This window comes from Microtus oregoni, unplaced genomic scaffold (genome assembly GCF_018167655.1).
Source record: "Microtus oregoni isolate MIOR12 unplaced genomic scaffold, Mior012 000071F_ref0000514, whole genome shotgun sequence".
NCBI lineage: Eukaryota > Metazoa > Chordata > Mammalia > Rodentia > Cricetidae > Microtus > Microtus oregoni.
This window is the reverse complement of record NW_024543978.1, coordinates 1,983,149-2,002,780: the sequence shown is the minus strand read 5'-3', so window position 1 is coordinate 2,002,780 and position 19,632 is coordinate 1,983,149. Positions and strand designations below refer to the sequence as shown.

The 19,632-nt window shown below is 53.5% G+C and overlaps 1 protein-coding gene across 2 annotated transcripts in view; it reads left to right on the top strand.

Annotated features, from left to right (window-relative positions):
• Positions 1 to 19,632, top strand: part of Cdh4 (cadherin 4) — a 478,608-nt gene that overhangs the window by 443,082 nt on the left and 15,894 nt on the right. For both annotated transcript variants that reach the window (XM_041641804.1, XM_041641803.1), the window contains exons 7-9: positions 884 to 1,056; positions 11,773 to 11,910; positions 19,352 to 19,537. In XM_041641804.1, coding sequence (XP_041497738.1) covers positions 884 to 1,056; positions 11,773 to 11,910; positions 19,352 to 19,537 — 497 coding nt within the window. The remainder of the gene's footprint in view (positions 1 to 883; positions 1,057 to 11,772; positions 11,911 to 19,351; positions 19,538 to 19,632) is intronic.

The following is a 19,632-nucleotide window of genomic DNA, read 5'->3' as shown; positions in this document are numbered from 1 at the left end:
CAGTTTTCAGCCCAGTCTCTGCCTGTCGTGTTGTGTTTCTCAGTAATCATGAAGAGGCAGGGATAACGTTTTTCTGGCTGACCTCTCCATAAAACTAAGCACATGCCATGATACCTGCCATGCCAAAAGTGTTCAGTTGATAGTGGAGATTGCCTCTTCTCGATCACACAGTGGAGTAGCATTCGGTCATAAAAAGGAGGGAGGTTCAAAACCTCTAGGCTCAGGGAAAGAAGCCAGACACAAAAGGCCACCGATGATGGAACATCATTTACATGAATTGTCTGGAATAGGCAAATCTGGGGAAACAGAAAGCAGGCAGGAGTCTGGGGAGGCTGGGAGAAAGGACAGAGTAACAGGTGGCCTTCTGCAATTGGGTGGTAGAGACAGTTATTTTCAGTTTCATGAGGCTGTCAAAACCTTGGGCTTGTTTTCTTCAAGGGCAAAGTTTATGTGTATGGTCTATATTTCAATAACAGCATCTTTATGGAGTCCCTCCATTTATACCTCAGCAGCAAGGCTTCACACAGGATCAGTTGGTAACAGTGAGCAGCCTTGCATTGGGAGTTACTCATCACCAACCTCAGGTCCCGTGGCTCAGGGCATTGGCAGTCATTTCCCCCAGAAATGAAAAAGCATTTCTTCTTCCAGGTCTACTCTGCCCTCTGCAGAACAAGGAAAAATTCAGAACAAAGTCAGGGGAATGGATAGCTTAGGAGGACTCTCTCAGGTGCTGTAGGCGGGTGAGGAGGTTTGCCGTTGAGGTACCCCAGACACATGGCAGCAGCTAGGCCACAGCGTGGTAAAAGATGCTGTATCGAGAGCCCTGGGATCGACTGGAGATGTCTGCCCTGGGTGTCCCCATCTGACCCCATGTCTGTTCCAGGTACATACGTGATGACCGTGACAGCCAACGATGCCGATGACAGCACTACGGCCAACGGCATGGTGCGGTACCGGATTGTCACCCAGACACCCCAGAGCCCCTCCCAGAACATGTTCACCATCAACAGTGAAACCGGGGACATTGTGACAGTGGCAGCAGGCCTGGACCGGGAGGTGAGATGGGCCATGGGCCTCATGGGAGCAGCAAGCGCGACGATCCAAATGTACAGTTAGGCAGTCAAGGATCCAGGTGGTGTTGAGCGTCGGCTCCTGCCTGTGCTGCAGGGAGACAGACCCAACGCAGCGCTCAACCCGCTGCTTTGGACAAGTGGCCAGCTGACACCCCGTGAAATCCCCCAGAGCAGGCCAAGTGGTGCAGCAACACCTCGGGGACTCAGAAAAGCCAGGATGAACCCCCTTGCTCTCGGGATCCTGCCAGCATTGTACTCCAGATCTAGGGTCCTTGGAAGCCTGCCTCCCTGAGCTGTCTAGACATGCTCGACCACAAGTGAGTAACTGTGTGTCTCCCAGGACATACCATGCACAAGAGGATGTTCCTGGGAGCCCCACTGAGCACAAACGCACCCACAACCGCGGGGCTCCTATGTGGAAGTGTGGCTGCAGCTTCCTAGCTGTACTCTGTCTTGGTGGCCGGGCTGTCCCTGTCTCAGGTTTCCGAAAGCTCCACAGCCTCAGCCTCAGCCTCTGGGCCTGCAGGGACTTCAGCACAAGCCTGGGCTGCTCAGCTGTAACTAGCGGCTCGTGGTGGCAGGCCATGGGAGCAGGCTGGCAAGGAAGTGGCGGATCTCCTCCCTAGGAGTTCTCACGTCTGAGAGCTAAGGGGCACCTGAGGCCTTCAATTCCCAACTTGACTCTAAAGCTCAGAGGTCTCTGGAAAACTCAAACTACTCTGGCCATCTAAGTTGTAAGAGGCAGTGCACAGGGTGGTACTTGGACAGTGACCCTTTGTGGCTATGTGCCTCGGAAAGAAGGGGTAATGGCTTTGGAGACAGGATGGGTTGGACTGTCTCCAGGCATTTGTGAACTGTGACGTGGATAGTGGTAACAGCACAGGACACAGCCAGAGCCAAGGCACTACCTGGCCTACCACAGAAGCAGCAGGCTATGTGACAGGCCATAGAGGGCCATTTCTCCGCCACACCCACCACCCCTGCTCCAGCTAGGCACGAACACGGCCAAATCTAAAAGACCACACCAAGGTTCCTCCTCGTTATCTCTCCTGGCTTAGGGGAGGGTACCACGGACAGGTCTCTCCTGCACCCACTTCCTGCTCAAGGCAGTGAGCTATCCTTATGACGTGGGAAACCCACAGGCATGGTTGCTGTGCATCTAATTAGGAGAGCTGTATGAAGTGAGCGCTTCTGCATGATTAAATGTCAGGAGAAACTCAGAAGGGCTCAAGTGGCTCTCGGGTCCCTGCCCCACCTGCTAATCCCGCTCATCTTCCCACATTCCCTAATTAGAATATTTATGGCCTAATAAGAAGATTGGGCGCCACTCCCGGCTGCTCTGAAGGTGAGAGCCAGGCTTTGGAAGCAGCAGGGGGTTCTGATTGCTTAGCTTCATGATTAGCATCTAGCCATACTGTGTCCACACGTGCCATGCTGTCCTCCGTGGGGCTGATTTCACTGTCACGGGCTCCATCCAGGTCAGGTCCCACCACACGGTGACCATCAGCTGGTCACTTTCCTCAGTCTCAAACTTCTCAACACGGTAGGCCAGGTTAATTATCCCGGGGTTGGAAAAGACCCCGAGGAAATCCAGACCAGCCCCCTCCTGTACTTGTTTAAACTCATGTCAGATGGAAAACGCTGTTCCCTCCAAAACAGGAGGAAAGAGTGAAGGGGGGTAGCACAGAGCAAACCCCACACAGGGGCTGTCAGCTGCCCGGTCTCTGCTTTCCACTGACCAAATGTCTCCTGACTCGAGAGTGGGGTGCACGCAGGCATGGGCCCCCGTTCTCTCGGGCAGCGTGGAGCACAGCTCCCAGGGTCCCAGCCAGGCTGTGCAATCGGATCCAAGCAGAAACGAGTTTTTTCTGCGGTGACATCGATTGATTGTTTTTTCTTATCACAAAGGCTACTTCTCTTTGATAGAAAGGAAGAAAATAGCAGGCCTGCATCCCACAGTGTGGTGCAGGAGGCATGGTATGAGGCAGGCTGTGGCCTTCCCCGAGCCTCGGGTGCTTGCCTGTCCCCTGTGTTCCTGCAAATGATCCTTGAAGCCACTGTAGCACTGAGTGGCATTGCCCATGACAGTGAAAGAACCCTTTCAGCTTTCCCCTACGCACCAGGGTCTATCCTCTGCCTTCACAGACTCCCCTGTACCCCTTCCCTTTTCTCTGTCCCCATCGGTGCACAGCAGACAGCACAGAGGTCAGATGGGTGTTCTAACTGACATCATGAAGCTCCTGAGTTATGGACAGGACAGGGTACTTAAGGATCCAGAGACAAGATGCCCCCAGGCCCAGTCAGCTCTGCTGCAGAGCCACCGTTCATAGCGCTTTGGCCACTCACTCTGCCCTCCTCTATTGCCACGTGCAAAAGTCAACACACTAAGGAAAGGCAGGTGTCCCTTCTGTGGCCTCTTGTGACTGTGAGCATCCCTTGAGGATACCCTGAAAACATCTTCAGCCTGATGATTGGTGACAGGTCCCCACCTGAGCCCAGGCCAGCTGCTGGTCAGAGTGTAAATACCACCTGAGCCCAGGACAGCTGCTGGTCAGAGTGTAAATACCACCTGAGCCCAGGACAGCTGCTGGTCAGAGTGTAAATACCACCTAAGCCCAGGACAGCTGCCGGTGAGGGTAAATACCACCTGAGCCCAGGACAGCTGCTGGTCAGAGTGTGAACACCTCCTAAGCCCAGAACAGATGCTGGTCAGAGTACAGACAATCGTGACAGGCTGGAGCCACCAGGGCATCACCTCCCTGTGGACAAGCCGACTGGCATGGCTACAGCCTGAGGTTCTCACATTGCCAAGCACCGTAAGCGCTAAAGAGCGGCAGGAGAGTCATAACCCACAGCTATCTGGCCTCAGAGCAGACAAAGCAATGCCTAGGAGAAGACAGGGGCCAGGAGTCAGAGGGGAAGGCCAGCCCAGGGTCTAAGGGAAAGATAATGCACTAGAGAGCAGGTCCCTAAATGACAGGGAAGGCTGAGCTATGGGGCATACTGAGCTGCAGGTCCCCAGGGTTACACCTACCCAGAGGATCAGAGAACCCTTGTACCCATGAGCCTGCAGGCTCCCCCAGGGCTACAGAATTCTCAGCAGCACCCAGCCCACACACAGACGGGGTGTCATCTTGGCTCTCAGCACCCTCACAGTGGAGAGGAGGGAAGGGTAGAAAGTCAACTGGGAGGGAGTCCCCAGCAGCTGGTAGCTAAATCACCAAACCGGGCTGGATCAGTGTCAAAGAGACAGGGGTAGCTCTGTGGGATGACCGCGCCATGGCCCCCTCCTCAGTCAGACACATGTTGAGGATCATGGCTCAGCCTGCATGGGGCTACTTCAACTCCATCCAAGGTCCTTCCTACCCTAGGACCCCAGTCAGTGAGTCAACTGTTGTCCAACTGCCCCTAGAGCCCACCAGGTTGGCACAGATGAGGACAGACAGACCTGACATCACCAAATAAAAGAGCCAACCCAAGATGCAGGCCAGTAGAAATTCTCTGGGCCAGGATGGAGAGACCCCAGCAGCTTGAGGCCCAGGATCCCTGGAGTCATAGGGTAACCAGAGCCCTGGTCACAGTCACTTAGCATCCATGCTAGGCTGGATGGTGGCCCCAAACATCCATCTTCACCCAGTATCTGGAGGCCAGAAGCTTCATTACCCTTTATGGAAAAGCATTTTTGCAGATGTGACATCGGGACCTAGAAAGGCCGTCTGGACTCGGGTACACAGAGATCTACAAACTGGGCTCCAGTACAAACCATGCGGAGGAAGATTTGAGGCAGACACAAGGAAGACGGCTACCAGGCAGTGGGTGGAAGGGAAGCAGAAAGAGGTCTGAGGAAGAGAAGGGTCATGGAAGGAGGGAAAGTGAGACCAGATCATGTAATGGAGTCAGCTCAGTAGGACGGGAGGACATTTGTTATTACCGTGTCCCACACTAGAAACACTGCCGCTTAATCCACCAGGAAAGCTGCCCAGAAAGCCATGATGTGGGCTTATCTCGCTCTGGGTTTCTGGTTGGTTCTTACTGAAGCCCCCCACCCCAGCCTGCTCAGGCATAAACAATACTCCAGCTATCTCCACAGCCCGGTGAGTACACCCCAAAACTATCTCCACAGCCCAGTGAGTACACCCCAAAACTATCTCCACAGCCCAGTGAATATACCCCAAAACTATCTCCACAACCCTTGTTGCCACAGACCGAGTCCCTGCCAAGAGGTGACAGCCTCATCTCTCAGGGCTATTTCTCTGGCATCTGGCCTGCCAGTTTGGGAGCTTTTCTGTGCCTTTTTGTTCTTCCCAGATGACCCACCTGAGCTGGCCTTGCAGGAAACAGGGCTGAGGTTTTCCTTAAGAGAATCTGGCTTGTGGTCATGAAGGACACATAGATGGAGAGTCACGCTTCAAGCAGTTACTAACCATGACATACTGTGTGTGTGTAGTGTGGGGTGTGTATGTGTGTGTTGCCTCTGCCGTGGCTGCATTAAGGCCCTCAGACAGCACTAGAGAGAGGTAGGACAAACTGCCCATGGTAAAGGCATAGGTTGCCATGTGGGGCCCAAGAGGAAGCTCTGCAGAGCATTGTAGAGACGGAAGAGCCTCTCTCTGGCCGTCTCAGGGAAACTTTTTGCAGTACTGGAAACTGACCCCAGGGCCTTGCCTGTGCTGGACCAGAGCTCCACCACGAAACTGTGCCCCAAACCAGGAGTTTTCATCACTGGCTCTGTAGGAAGACATCCCAGCAGAGCAGTATATGGTGATGGATGCATGTTCAGGAGTAGGGCTGCCTGCAGGACGCCACCCCCGACAGACCCAGAAACATCCAGGCACTTCCAAAAATACCCACAAATATTCAGACACGTCCAGAAAACCCAGTGACGTCCAGACATGTCCAAAGATGTACAGGACACATTCAGAAACGGGTGACATGCCATCGGCAAGGACATCTGCGGGGGGGTGGGGGGGGTGGGGGGGTATTCCAGAACTTTCCAGACACCATCTCCCTACAACCTCCACTTGGCAGCAACTCAGAAGAAACAAGGCCAGAAAAGCTTGACACTCTCCTTCCCTTTCCAAAGATGGAAATAAAACCACAGAGACTGTCTCAGCTGTCTTCCCAACTCCACACAGGACAAATTCATCAGACTCCCACAGAACCACCAACCAATCTCTGGGGACCCAGCAGCTCTAGCAGTAGGCCCTACCAATGCTCTCATGTCCAGCCACACCCACCCTGAGAGCCTGGAAGGGCCTGCAGCCACACCCCTACCCTTAGAGCCTGGAGGGGGCCTGCAGTGCAGAAGAGGCCTGAGCACCAAGGAGACTGCACTGGTCTTGCTCACGACCTGCTGAGGGGTCACGTTATTCAGACCATGCTGACAAGGAACCCTGGAGAGCCTGGGGCAGGTTTCAACAGGGGGTCCTGGGAGGAAGCCGGGATAGACCACTAGAATACCAAAGCAGGGCCCCTCCTTGAGACAGAAGCTGGGCTGGCTCCCCCACTCCCCACACCCACCTTGCTTGCTTGGAGAGCCCCATGTTTTCTATTCTTGCCTATTTTCCCCTCCTCTGACCTATTCTTTCAAAAGCCACCAGAGGGCAAGGACCATGAGGTCAGAGAGATCACCATGGAGGCCCACTGAAATAGGAAGGCCCATGGTGTAACCTTCATTAACTCCTGTGTGTGAAGGAATGGTGATAGATCCAGACAGGTTGGTCTCAGTCCCAAGAGTCTTCCTGGGCTCCCAAAGACAAGAGGCAGGACAGAGCTTAGCTTAGCCCAGGATCACCCAGCCATAGACCAGGATCACCCAGTCACAGCTGAGGATCACTGTTACAGCCCACCACCCAGCCATAGCCCCTATCACCCAGCCATAGCCCCTATCACCCAGCCCCAGCCCACGACCACCTGCCACAGCCCATGTGCCTACTTTGAAAGCGAGCTGCAGTGGCACCCATCCACACTGCTGCTCCACCATTCCAGACCCTGAGACTTTCCCCTGTGGCCGTCACCAGATCTAGGTGCAGAGTACCCATACCTGTACCAGGCTTCCCACATCCCTGTTGCAGCAGGGCCTCCTCCTTCCACGCTGAGGCTTCACAGCACCCATGGATCCGATGTGAGGTCTCAGACAGGCAACCAGAGACAGACACGGCCACAGATGGACGCTGAATCTATTTGTTATCTTTGAACTTTGCCAGTGTTTAAGTAAAAGGTTTTGTACACAAATCCTCTGAATCCCTTTAACAGTAGAGACTCTCCTCTCAGGGCACACTTCTCTGGAGGGACTGGGAGGCCAGGAGTGTCTGCAGCTCCTAGGATACCAGCCCCAGGCTAGCTCACGTGGCATCAAGTGCACCCTGCTGCTTGCTTTCTGGGGTACTCCCAGCTACTATCCCCAATATGAAAAGGGGAGTATCAGAACGCCATGGTCTCCAGACGGGAGCAGAGCAGAAGGTGTCCCTTCAGTGGTGTGTGTCCAGGCAGCAAACTCCCTGGGTCCCACGATCCCACCCGCTCAGAAAGCTCGCCCTATGGGTAGCTCTTTTCTCTTCCAGGTCTCACCCCAGACCACACCCTGGATCAAAGCCACACAGAACAGACAGGTGACACCCGCTCGGCTGCTCTCTGAGCCCGGTTGAGTCGAGCCTGCTTCCATCTCCATCTGTGCACACCACACACACACACACACACACACACACACACACACACACACACCACCTCCCCTAGTGCCTTAGCAGAGCCATTCCCTCTGTTGGCGACAGTCTCCCCCAAGTATATTAACCAGAGGTGGTTAATTCAATTAGCTCCCCATGCCTACTCTCCTCTGTCCATGCTTGCACAGCCCTGAAGGGATTGTTTTCCCTTATTTACCGCCTGCCTCCTTCCTAGAGCCCTGCTTCTCAAACAATGTCCCCTTGGGATATTACTACACTGCTGACATCTGTGATGGATTCCTAACACCCCATGGGCAGAGTCTATGATACTGCCCAGCACCCCCACAGAGCATGGGATATTCAGCAACAGAGTGTGACCTGGCCACAAATGTCATTTAGGAAAAGCTGTCCTAGAGTCAGCCTGGGAAAGACAGGACCCCAAGGCTGGGTAATCCACAGCCTCAAGGAGGAGGAAGAAGGGGAAAGTGAAGGAGTGTGGTGTTCAGCCTGCAATTTCAGTCAGCAGCCTGGAGGAGGCGCCTGAGAGCTGGAGGGGGTTGCCAGAAATGGCTGTGAAGGCACCCGGATTCCTCAGCCCTCTGGGCTTGAAGCAGGGACACTCCTGCCACCCCGCCTCATTGCTTGCAGAGTCCAGAACACTGCAATTGCTGTGGGTGCTATCCAGTGGAAAAGAGAGGTAGAGAGGAAGAGGGACAGAGTGGCAGGTGAGAGCAGAGCATCTGACTCCATCTATCCTGACCCAGCCTGAGGCCTGCTAGGCTGTGCTGACACCACCCTGTTTCAGCCTGAGGCCCACTAGCTTGTTGGCTCCCCCTGGCAGCAGTTGGGGGGGGGGGTGCTGTGCACACCCCACTGAGAAGAGTTACATTTTTCTCTGCTTTTTTTTTAATTTATTTATTTATTAAAGATTTCTGTCTCTTCCCAGCCACCGCCTCCCATTTCCCTCCCCCTCCCCTAATTAAGTCCCCCCCCCCTCAGCCCGAAAAGCAATCAGGGTTCCCTGTCCTGTGGGAAGTCCAAGGAACCCCCCACCTCCATCCAGGTCTAGTAAGTTGAGCATCCAAACTGCCTAGGCTCCCACAAAGCCAGTACGTGCAGTAGAATCAGAAACCCAGTGCCATTGTTCTTGAGTTCTCAGTAGTCCTCATTGTCCGTTATGTTCAGAGAGTCCGGTTTTATCCCAGGCTTTTCCAGACCCAGGCCAGCTGGTCTTGGTGAGTTCCCAATAGAACATCCCCATTGTCTCAGTGTGTGGGTGCACCCCTCATGGTCCTGAGTTCCTTGCTCGTGCTCTCTCTCCTTCTGCTCCTGATTTGGACCTTTTGATGCAGCAGAAAGAGCTGCTGGCTGGAAGGAAAGAGCCCCCTTGGCAGGTCGGAGCTCCTGAGTGGCTCTGTAGCACCCCCTGGGGGAAGAGTAGAGAATCACCACCCAGGGAGGGCTGCAGCAGGCAATGCTGGAGTCTGGGTAAGAAACACATCCTTGACTGAGCAGCTAGAAGCTTCGGGCAGCACAGGGAGGGGGGTTGTTTTAAAAAGTTAATAGTAGTAGTAGCAATTACATGGTTGTGTGTGTGTGTGTGTGTGTGTGTACAGGGACACCTGTAGAGGTCAGAGGAGTTCAGGCCCCTGGAGCTGGAGTGAGACACCTGATGTGGGGTCTAGGAATGAAACTCAGGTTCCCTGCAAGGAGCCATACATGTTCTTAACCACTGAGCCATCTCTACTCACATCCTAGAGGGAGGGGCTAGGGAAGCCCAGATTTCAGGGACTACAGCGGAGGTCAGCCCAGGACACGGGCCATGCTGAGATGCTGAGGTGGGGGAGCTGGGGCCACCATTATTGGGAGCTCTGCTAGTGACCTTGGTTCTGCACTTAGACAACTTCTTAGTACTGAGTCATCACCAAGGGTCAGCCAGGACACCCTGTGAGATGTGCGCAGTTTCCCCCACAACAGCGGGTATGCTGGGGAAGCTTCGGCGCTTTCTAGGGCAGGCCGACCGATGCATTATTGATGGATGTTCTGCAGAGTTAGCATGCCGGGCTGCAGGGAGGTGAGTGAAAGCCCTGGGGATGGCTGCTTTCTAGTTGTCTTCCTACTCTCAAACTTGAAAACGGTTAAATCACTTTCTTAATGAATTCACTGCAGCTGCATTGCTGACACAACTCCAGAGGCACCTGCCCTGTTCTCTGTACCCAGTGGGAACTGGGGAGGGGGTGCCACAGGAAAGCAATTGGCCAGTAGGGGTGACCCTGAACACAGCATGCCCACTGTACCCAGCACCTCCTTCTAGTTCCATGGAGGGATAATACAGGGGCAGAGGTTACCAAACTGAGACCCACCTGGGCTCAGAGGCAGGCAGAAGACCCTAGAGCCCGGCTGGCCTGCTTCTTCTGAGTCCTAGTATTTCTCCCATCTTGCAGGACCAGCTTCCCTCCCAGGGTCCTGCAGTCCACAAGCAAGTTCAGCTTCCCCTCTAGTGGCAGGCTGATGTACACACACATGCACACTACACACATATGCAGAGACCTACAGGTGTGTACACACATGAATACACACATACACATGCATACAGGTTACACACATTCCTACATGTCCACAGGCATTGATGTGCACGCACACACATGCAAACACATGTTCATGTTAATAAGCATATGCTTCTATGTTTCTGTTTATCTTTATCCAATGCCACATACGGCAGCAGTGCTCAGCTTGGCCCATGATCTATCCCTCTCCAGATGACAGGTTGGCTGTGTCTGGGACAAAGAGAGGAACAGGAAGGGATATGGATGGAAGGAGTGAGAGGGGAGGAAAGGAAGAACAGATGGAGAGAAGGGAAGAATGGGTATAAGATGGGTAGATGAGGGATGGTGGAGGATGAATGGGTAGATGGAGGGATGGTGGAGGATGAATGAGTACAGAAGGGATGGTGGAGGATGAATGGGTAGATGGAGGGATGGTGGAGGATGAATGGGTAGATGGAGGGATGGTGGAGGATGAATGGGTACATGAGGGATGGTGGAGGATGAATGGGTAGATGGAGGGATGGTGGAGGATGAATGGGTACATGAGGGATGGTGGAGGATGAATGGGTAGATGGAGGGATGGTGGACGATGAATGGGTAGATGGAGGGATGGTGGAGGATGAATGGGTAGATGAGGGATGGTGGAGGATGAATGGGTAGATGGAGGGATGGTGGAGGATGAATGGGTAGATGAGGGATGATGGATGAACAGAGGAATTCTGTGACCTGTCTGCTGCCTATAACTTTTCTGGAGCCAATGTATGGAACTCACACACACTTCTCTGTGTCACAAGGTGGGACCTGCCCTTTTCTAACCTTTTAGGAGAGCAGAACTGGAGATTGAACCCATTTTGAGTTCCCAGTGGTGCCAGTGAGAGGTGACAGGGTCCTCACAGAGCTGCCCCCTCCCTGGACTAGTCAAAGGCTGTCATTCCCACAGCATGATACCCTCGGTCAGCAGAGTAGTCAATGCCTCTGCCTCTCAGTACAGGCAGTGAGCAGGGGAGGGTCATGTGACTCCCTCAGAGCATGACATGGCACACCATTGTCCTTTGCTCGCCTTTCAGAGAGCACACCTGCATCAAGCTGCTCCCCTCTCCTCCATGTGGAACTGGAGACCCCCCACTGCTGTGCCCTGCCATGTGCTAACCTGGCATTCCTTCCCCGTCCAGTCCTATCCTTCCATTTAGCTCTGCTCCCACAGCGACATCCCCTAGCCTGGCCTTTCATCTGCAGACTGTCCACTCTGAAGACGGTGCAGGTTCCTCTGAACCCTGACCTGCCCCGTCTGCCTCAACACCAAAACTGACTGTGCCCACTGAGATACAAATACGGTTGCCCTCCTTCTGCCACAACCGCCTACCACAAGGCAACAGCAGGTTCCACAGCCCCAGGAAGTCCCAGGCAGCCCATGCCAAGGGTGACCCCACTGAGGAAGCCTCCATTCCCCATCTACCGAACCCAAAGTGACCCATTGTCTTTCCCCTCCAGAAAGTCCAGCAGTACACGGTCATCGTCCAGGCCACTGACATGGAAGGAAACCTTAACTACGGTCTCTCGAACACAGCCACTGCCATCATCACAGTGACAGACGTAAATGACAACCCTCCGGAATTCACCACGAGCACAGTGAGTACCGTACATCCTTGCAGAGAGAAAGCCCCAAACTGCCACCTCCCTCTCGGTGGTGGGGGAAGAGCTGGATGGACCATGGGTAGCAAATACTGCTGCACAGATGACTGACCGAGAGGGACACTGGGCCAGCCATCTCTGCCGGGAAAGAATGGCCTAGCCTGTCCAGTGGAGAGATGGCCCTAAGGGCCTGGTAAGCCCCAGGATTAAGTGGCTGGCTGATACCTTGCTGAGATAAAGCTCTGGAGAAGGTGGCCTTCCAGGCTGTCACGTGTTTAGGGAGGCCGTGTGACTGTGCAATGTGTACTTGCTTGCCAGATGCCCAGCTGGGCCCTGGCTATGGGCATGTGTGTCTTTGACGCAAAGATCCCTTTCCTACCTTGGTCCTCAGCAGACAGTGGCTGGCCCTGTGTGGTTCCCACCCCCAGACAAGGAAATTGGCAAAGACTGGGCTAGACCCTGGACACTGGGACCTTAGAAGTCAAGGACTCTTGTTGAACATACAAGTATCCACCCAGCCACGGAATAGAAAGTCCACTGTGAGCCTCCAGCCATGGGTCTGAGGAACAGACCCTGCCCCGCCCTGGGAGAGAAGATTCTGGAGACGAAACTGTAAATCGCATGACCCCGATCTCCCCTAGCATCCACCTCCATGGCACCCAAGTCCACAAATGGGTGAACAGTTCTGTGACCCAAGTGGTCCCCGCCCCTCCGTGAACACACAGTCCAGCCCAACCCTGAAGAAATAGCAGGCTGCAGGTGTCTGGCCGGGATGTGCAGAGGGAAAGGTCAGAAGGTCACTCTCAGACCGAAGAGGGCCATGTGTCCTTAATAGTAACAAGGACTTTACCAGGCATGAACACTCTCATCAGGCCCCAACCAGTGAATAAGAGAGACCCAGGTGGGCCAGGACGTGGAGCTCAGGCCCAAGGCCCACAGGAAGCAGCTGGGACTGAATGCTGAAAGTAGCTGCCACGTGGAGATGAGAGAGAGGAAACCCATTTGCCTAAGGTGAAGGCGCCTAGAAGGCTGGTGCCCGGGCAGGAGCATGACCACCACCCCACCCCAACCCCGAGTCCTAGTCTCTTGGATCATAGCACCATCTAGTGGCCAAACAGTAGATGGCACCAACAGGTGCTGCTCAGGACCCCTGCAGACAGCGTGAGTCCTATCCCTCACCACAACCAACAGGGCAGAAAGAAGTAGTATAGGGTTTGGCCAGGCTGCAGGGAGAGCCACTGACCCTACAAAGTGACATCCGTGGCACAACAAGCCTCCTTCCCTAGACAGGCTTCTAGAGGGCGGGCATGGTGGTCAGCACTCATCTTGGCAACTGCCTTCGGTGACAGTGCAGGAACTCCCAGCTGGCAGCTGGGAGAGACAGTTGGTGCCGGGCCCACACTGGTGCCACTCCTGGTCTAGACCATGCTTTGCTGCAGCCACTGCAGAAGGGCAGGGAACACACCCAGGGTGGCCTTGTCAGGGGCAGAGCCAGTACAACTGTCCACAGACACAAACCCGCTTGTCTCCTGATAAAACACCATGACCAAACACAACATGGGGAGGAAAGGGTTAATTTAGCTCACACATTCTGATCACTGCAGATTCATAGTTTCTGCCCAAGGGAAGTGAACCTGGAGGCAGGAACTGAAGCAAAGACAATGGGGGAAATGCTGTTTACTGGCTTGCTCCTCATGGCTTGCTCAGTTTGCTTTCTTGGAGCACCCAAGACCACCAGTCAAGGGGTGGTCCCCAGAATAGATTGGACCCTCCAATATCAGCCATTAATCAAGAAAATGACCTACAGACTTGCCTACAGGAAATATGATGGAAGTGTTCCCTCAAATGAGGTTCTTCTTTCCAAATAACTCTAGCTTGTGTTAAGTTAGGGGGAAAAATCAGGACAACGCTCCTAAGCCAGGCATCAGTGCTGTGGGACCCCAGGATAATCACAGGGCGCTCAGACTCTAAGTCAGGGCTACACCCCTATGCCCATTCCAGACTGCTGGAGTACAGATACTGGGGTGCAGGAATGACACAGCTCTCCTGACATCGGCGCCCCCTCTTACCTTCAGAAAGTAGCCTTGGAACAATATGGTCACCATAAGAAGCAGGCCAGAGGGAAGTCACAAGAGTTCAGCTTTGGGTTCATCCCCAGCAGAGGAGACGGAACTGTAGAGAGCTGCGTGGAGCCACGCCTAAAAGATGGCGCTGGCTTTCGCCCTCCACGATCCCGAAAGTGAGAGCTCTCTGATAAACAATTCCTTATTTGGCTAAAACCAGACTCTTGCGATCATCACCCAGTGATCGAAAGCGGTTTGCGTATGCGTGGACCAATGGACGGTGCCCACGTGGCTATCCAGGGTTGGTAGCTCAGGCCTATTTAAGGGCTGGGAGAGACTTGCCTGGGGAGAGAAGAGAGAGAGATACAATTGTAAAAAAGGTCCTGAATAAAACTGCTTGCAAGAAGAGCTCCGGTGTCGCATCATCCTTGCTGGTCGAGGCGGTCGCGACACAGAACACCACAGTGGCCGGAGGAGTTTTGAGGAGCATGCCTGCGGGAGGAGGGTTTCATCAAAGACTGAGGACATTGGCCGGAGCATCAAAGAGCAGTGTATGACGCTCAGGGACCCACCCAGCCTGCCTCCCAGTCCTGCACAAGCCCAGTTCTCCACATCTGGACACATGGTCCATGCCCACTTTGCTCATTCCCAGAGCTCCTAGAAGTTATGCAGGTTGGAAAGGACAGGAGGGCCCACAGATACCCTGCCTCAGAGATAGAGCCAGCAAGCCCTCCTCCTGTGGGAAGTGCATGAATCCTGTCTCAGACAACCTATGAGATCATACGGGGTCAGACTCAGCACGACCCAGACTGGCAGCTCTGACTCCAGGTGAAGCCTCAGCTCTTGCTGTGCTGCTGCCCGGGCTCTACAGCACAGCTCGAGGGTGACCATGGCCACAGTGAAAAAGCACTAACAGGCACTGGCTCCCAGTGCCCTCCCACGATAGCTCCTGGGGTGTTCCCCCACCTGATCTCAGCAGGAGGCACTCTGAGGATGGACCGGTTTCACCCAGCATCTGAGCTCTGTCTGGTCTGGACCACCACCTCCAATCTACCTGAACTTCATCTTCTCTCAGGTGCATCAGCCACGCTACAAACACCCCGTGCCGTCTGTGAGAGGACAGAAGCTCTGGGAAGAGCAGTGTCTCTCTTTATGCTGGGACACAGAAGAAACCATTATGACCCCAGTTAGCACAGGTAGCCGGAGGGTCACAGCCAGAGGGTCACAGCTGGAGCACAATGGCACAAAGCTTATTTCAGGGGTTGGTCCTGCCTCCATGAAACCGATGAAGGAAGGTGGAGACTCCCACTTCCCTGGGACATGGAGGGCCAGCAGGGAGGGCAGTCTGAAGTCCCGTGAATACAGAACACTTTTCCACGCAGGCCCCACAGCTCATCTTCAGTGTACCCTCCACAGACATACATACTTGGGCTCCAGCGGCCCTCACCAGGCCCCATCCAGATGAGTGGCAGGCAGGTGCCCCGGGACACAGTGGGAGTGTACAGGCAGGTTGGCCACACACCACACATGGGCTATTTTTGTGAAGCTTAATCAAGAACAATCAGGCAGAGCTGAAAAAGATGCAGGGACTTGCCAACTCCAATTCCTATTCTTAAGTGTTAATTAAAAGTTATTTTTCTTCTTGCTCCTGTGCAACTGCAGTGCCCCCTGGAGGACAAAGCCCATAGCTCGTTCAGGGCCACCCTGCCATCAGCACTCCCCTCCAGAGTGATGCAGGACCAGCCGGGGTGGAAAACAACCTCCAGACAATGCCCCAGGGGCCTACAGCCTACCCCATGCACAGACCCCAGTGGGCTCAGAGGGACCCTGAGACCCAGCAACTGTGGTCTTCCCACCCACACACGGCCACTCTTCTCACTGTGTGACCTTGGCTGAGGTCCAGACGTCTCTGAGCCCAGGATGCTTTCCACATTTGACATCCGTGTGTGATGGGTGGTGAGGCTGGGCCATTGCTGGTCCTGGGAACCTTGTACGTAACAGTAAGCACAGGCTCTGCCTGCAGGTGAGAGCAGTCCTTGCCCAGCCCAGCCGTTAGCAGTAAAAGGCAGGCGCAGTCACCAAAGCTCTCTACACTGAACCTCCACTGGTAAAGAAGGAAGGCAGAGCCACGCAGGCCCGGCCTATGCAGCCCGACTACAGGGGCATTTGCTGTTTGCCTGTGCAAGGTGGTCGGTCCCCTCACAGGTGTGAATGACGCTGTGTTAAATGACGGAAAGGAGGCAGTCACATCATGGTATTCCCATAGGTCACCTCCCAGCAGGACAAGAAACAGCGCCCAGTAGGGCAGTGTCCATCTGAAGAGCCCTTGGCCAGGCTATGCTGTGCACATGGTGCTGGCTCTCTGTCACCATGACAATGAGGTCATTGGTGTACAACGAGGAAAAATCTATTTCAGCTCGTGTTTTCTGAGGTACTGTGGACCTGTGTTGGGGACACAAAGTATGGGAGGTGGGGAGCATGAAGCAGAAGAAACTGCTCAATTGGTCACCAGGAAACAAAGATAGACCAAAAGGGGTCAGGGTCTCCACAGCCCCTCAAGAGCACAGTCCTGTGACCTGACTCCCTCCCACAACCCATACCTACCTGCTATGGTCTCTGCCCTGCCCCCAACACTGCCCCAGACTAGGGACCAAGTCTTCAACACCTGGGACCTCAAAAGATTCTTATCCAGATCAGAGTAGGCGCAGTGGTCAAAGGCAGAAGGCTCACTCATCTGCCCAGAGATGACTTCCCCAGAGGCAGGAGTCCACTGAGCACAAGAGCCAAGAATCTGTGCCTGTAGGTGCCAAAGGTTCTTCTAGAGGCACCTCCCCCAGTAACCTGGGGTATACATGTAACTGATACACCCTAACACATGTGCCACTAGGGACTGATCTTCACAAGGGTACCATACAGGCTGGGTTAGGAAAGCTCCCAGCCTCATGCTGACACCTCCTCAGACAGGTATAGGTCGGGGCACTGGGGCTAAGGACATCAACATATAAATTTATGGGACATGCAAAATGGATCAAAGACCTCAACATAAAGCCAGCCACACTGAACCTCATAGAAGAGAAAGTGGGAAGTACCCTTGAGCACATGGGCACAGGAGACCACTTCCCAAATATAACTCCAGCAGAACAGACACTGAGAGAAACAATTAATAAATGGGACCTCCTGAAACTGAAAAGCTTCTATAAAGCAAAGAACACGGTCAACAAGACAAAACGACAGCCTACAGAATGGGACAAGATCTTCACTAATCCCACATCAGACAGAGGTCTGATCTCCAAAATATACAAAGAACTCAAGAAATTTGACATCAAAAGAACAAATAATCTAATAAAAAATGGAGTGCAGATCTAAACAGAGAACTCACAACAGGGGAATCTAAAATGGCTGAAAGACACTTAAGGAAATGTTCAACATCCTTAGTCATCAGAGAAATGCAAATCAAAACAACTCTGAGATTCCATCTTACACCTGTAATAATGGCCAAGATCAAAAATACTGATGACAACTTATGCTGGAGAGGTTGTGGGGAAAAGGGAACACTTCTGCATTGCTGGTGGGAATGCAAGCTGGTACAGCCCCTTTGGATGTCAGTGTGGCAATTTCTCAGAAAATTAGGAACCAACCTTCCTCAAGACCCAGTAATACCACTTCTGGGTATATACCCAAATCATGCCACAAGGACATGTGCTCAACTATGTTCATAGCAGCATTGTTTGTCATAGCCAGAACCTGGAAGCAACCTAAATGCCCCTCAATAGAAGAATGGATAAGGAAAATGTGGTACATTTACACAATGGAGTACTACATAGCAGAAAAAAATAACGACATCTTAAAATTTGTAGGCAAATGGATGGAGCTAGAAAACATCATTTTGAGTGAGGTAACCCAGACCCAGAAAGACAATTATCACATGTACTCACTGATAAGTGGTTTTTAAACATAAAGCAAAGAAAACCAGCCTACAAATCACAATCCCAGAGAACCTAGACAACAATGACGACCCCCTAAGAGAGACTTACATGGATCTAATCTACATGGAAAGTAGAAAAGGACAAGATTTCCTGAGTAAATTGGGAGCATGAGGACCATGGGAGAGGGTTGCAGGGGAGGGGAGCGGAAGGGAGGGGAGCAGAGAAAAATGTAGAGCTCAATAAAATCAATAAGAAAAAAAAACAATGTTGAATGATACCAATCTGTCTACTTTGGGAAACTTGGACTTTAAAATATTATTTTAAATAAAAAAAAATTTTAGGGGCCATGACTCAGCCTGCAACACTGCCCCCCAAGCCACTGTGATCTCCCTCAGAGGAAAGCTCCCCATATCCTGGTGCGTGGACACTCAGACGCTGCGGCAACCCTATTGCTGACTCAGAATGTGACAGGAGTGGGGGCTCTCACTGTGGAGGCCACCAGCCTCGCCCAGCCACACAGAGGAGCCGGGGAGCCCAGTGAGAAGTCAGACCCTGGACACATGTGCCCACGACTCGGGTCTTCTGTCCTCTCTGGGATTGCTTTGTGCCCCTCTGTGCTAAATGGCGAAGAGGAAGGTTTGAAAGTAGGGCCCTCTGGAAGTGGCCTGTGCCAGCTCACCTGTACCCCTAGCACTTCCTAGGCAACCCTCTGTAGTCTGGGGCCTCGCTGCTCCAGGGCAGCTCACAGAGCAGCCCTGAGGACACTGTAGGGACATCCTTTAGGATGGGCAGTGGGTTCCCATCAGACCCTGAATTGACGAGACAGTTGTGCATCTTCCTAAGGTGAATCTCAAGACAGCAGAGAATGTGACCTCGGAGCTGCTGAGAGCAGAACCTAGAAGCCAGGCGCAGCAGTGGCCACGGCTGGCAGGGGACAAGGATTTCTAAGGCAGACGCACCCTTCCCCCACTCCAAGTGGGGTCATGGGGTCTTCACAGGTGCACACTGCAACCTCCCTGTACCTTAGCAGTAGAGAGGTGATCACTTCCGTGTTTAGTCACTGGCCACAGGAGCTGACGTGACCTGATGGTGGCAGCAGCCAGGACATGCTTCTCTCAGAGACCTCTTGCAGCTGCACGTAGACTCCTGCTTCTCCACTCTCCATCGTGCGTCCGTCCTTGCCATGCATCTTTCACGCATGTGAGAAAAGCTGGGGTGTAGGAGGGGAGCCTGTGCCAGAGCTTGCATAGGTGAGGCTTGTTCTGGGGAGACAGGAGCAGATGGGAGCCTCTGGCCAGGGTACTCTGTCATCAGTCAATACCAGCTAACCCACCACTTAGGACACCTACTTCAGAGCAGTGACCCTGCTGCTCCCCAGCACTGGCTGGGTCCAGGGAGCCAGGCCCCCAGGCTCTATGTGAGGCCCTAATGTTTTCTTACACTTCACAGTTTGCAGGAGAGGTCCCCGAGAACCGTGTGGAAACAGTAGTAGCCAATCTCACAGTACTGGACCGAGATCAGCCTCACTCACCCAACTGGAATGCAGTCTACCGAATCATCAGTGGGGACCCCTCGGGGCACTTCAGTGTCCGCACAGACCCTGTCACCAATGAGGGCATGGTCACCGTGGTGAAGGTGAGTGACTTTGGAGACAACCTCCACAGGGTCTCTCCTAGCTCAGGCTGACCTCAAACTTGTGATCCTCCTGCCTCCACCTCTTACCCACCATT